At 51.5% G+C, this 1,926-nt stretch overlaps 2 protein-coding genes across 2 annotated transcripts; both read left to right on the top strand.

The window, feature by feature from the left end:
* Positions 1 to 503: 503 nt before the first annotated feature.
* Positions 504 to 737, top strand: POSPLADRAFT_1085892 (hypothetical protein; the record flags this gene model as incomplete). Its single annotated transcript, XM_024483043.1, has 1 exon — positions 504 to 737. A coding segment is annotated over one exon (234 nt), but the record flags the coding sequence as incomplete, so codon positions are not given.
* Positions 738 to 774: 37 nt separating this feature from the next.
* Positions 775 to 1,926, top strand: POSPLADRAFT_1109567 (hypothetical protein; the record flags this gene model as incomplete). Its single annotated transcript, XM_024483349.1, has 2 exons — positions 775 to 942; positions 1,485 to 1,926. Coding segments are annotated over 2 exons (610 nt in total), but the record flags the coding sequence as incomplete, so codon positions are not given.

Genomic DNA, 1,926 nt, shown 5'->3' with positions numbered 1-1,926 from the left:
AACTGACAGGTTCAGGGGTGTAAGTTAGCGGCAAATTACTGGCAGCCGTAGGAGCCATGACAGTAGGTGTATGTACTGAATGTGACATTGGAGGGGGTTTGAGCGGGTTGGCTGCCAGTAGAGACGATCAGCATTTTTATGTGCTTCAGAAAGGTGCTAGAGCGTAAGATCCGAGGCGAGGTGAGTGGCGTCTTACTGATCGAGACCGGCCGATTGGTAATCATGGTCTCGATCGTTGAGGCGCAACTGGTTTCTTAATTTACGCTCCCATCCTTTGGGTTTCTGACTGACTGCAACTCTTTCGAAAACTTGGTCAATGTTCTAATGTTTGCTACTAGTGCCAACCAACACCTCATTTCGTCATATTTCATCATTGTGTCCAGGATTTCATGCCGCAGCTTAAAGATCACCTCCTCTCTCGCCTGCTAGACCTTCCTTATGATGGTGAGGAGCATACATTCTCTGATGCAGAGAGCAATACTGTCACCATTATTGGCGGGAAGATATACAAGCATAAGAATTTTCGCATTAACTATACGACCTATGACTTGCGTCGCAGCCAGGACTGTGTCAATCCGCGCAGTGAGGCTCCCGACATCATGGTCCTCGCTCATGAAGACAGCGATCACCCCTATTGGTACACCCGTGTTCTTGGGGTCTTCCATGCGAACATCTGCCACTCGGGTCTCAGGTCACGCGACCCGTCACCTCAGCATATTGAATTCCTCTTCATACGATGGTTCGGCCGTGATTTAACAACTCGAACAGGATGGAATGCGCGTCGCTTACCGCGAATTGGATTTATTGATGCTGACGAACCCGGTGCATTCGCCTTTCTTGATCCTCGTCACGTTGTTCGAGCAATTCACACTATACCCGCGTTTGCACATGGACGCACGGATGAGTACCTGCGGCCCTCAATCGCAAGGCATCCTCGAGAATGTGATGAGGATTGTGTCACGAGTTGACACGGCGTCTAACCGCTTTTTAATTTTTCCTTTTCGCGGGCTCGAACCCGCGACCTCTGTACTACTTGCCCGATACGGACACATCATTATCTACTGTACGATCAGATTAGATAGGACGGCAGTGCACGGCACAGCTCGGGCCCCGCTGACGCAGCCGCTCTGACTCACCGGCCCCCGGGGCCGCGTCGGCATGCTGCGCACAGACCAGCTGCGCACGGACCAACGTGCACAGCCTGCCCTAAATCTCCCCATGTATATAAGCCGGCCTCTGCTGCCCTAGGGACCTCAGTTTCGACCTCTTGTCCCTAGGTCAGTAAGCTCATGTATTACTTACCTACTTACCAATGCTAACTTACCTTGTCCCTAGCCTTAGGTTTGAGCCTCGCTCACCATCGCTTCGGTGAGAACCAGTCGGACGCCCCTTGCTTTTAGGTATTCCCCTGTCGCTTGACCTCAAGTCGCGACAGATTGGGTATATTATTATGTTAATATGTAAGCGAACAAATCTATCTACAGATGACATACTACGAACCTGATGCGGAACACATGTATAGCTTTGCTGATCGCGACATGTTCATGCGCTTCCGCGGCGGTGGTATCGGTCACATGGCAATCGCTGAAGTCACTGAACGCCTACTGCAGGAAAGTCATGAAGACATGCAAGATAACCTGGAGGGTCATCCGACAGACAAGCCCTCGATTCCTGATGCTTTGCGCCCGGCCCGGGGTAGAGATCAAGAGTACGCTGATGTGCGCCACTCGGAGGTAGTACTCGGAAATCCTCCAAACACGCTGACCGTGGGGATGCTGTGCCAGGAGGGTCCCAATAATATACAGGCCGAGGAAGCAGACTACGGATATATTGACAATGATGCCGAAGACATAGATGATGGGGGTGAGATTGGGACTGACGACGAAGATGCTTTGGGTCCTGAAGATGGGGAAGACGATGGTGGTG

Source organism: Postia placenta (assembly GCF_002117355.1).
Source record: "Postia placenta MAD-698-R-SB12 unplaced genomic scaffold POSPLAscaffold_354, whole genome shotgun sequence".
NCBI classification, from domain to species: domain Eukaryota; kingdom Fungi; phylum Basidiomycota; class Agaricomycetes; order Polyporales; family Adustoporiaceae; genus Rhodonia; species Rhodonia placenta.
This window is presented reverse-complemented; position numbering and strand designations above follow the sequence as displayed.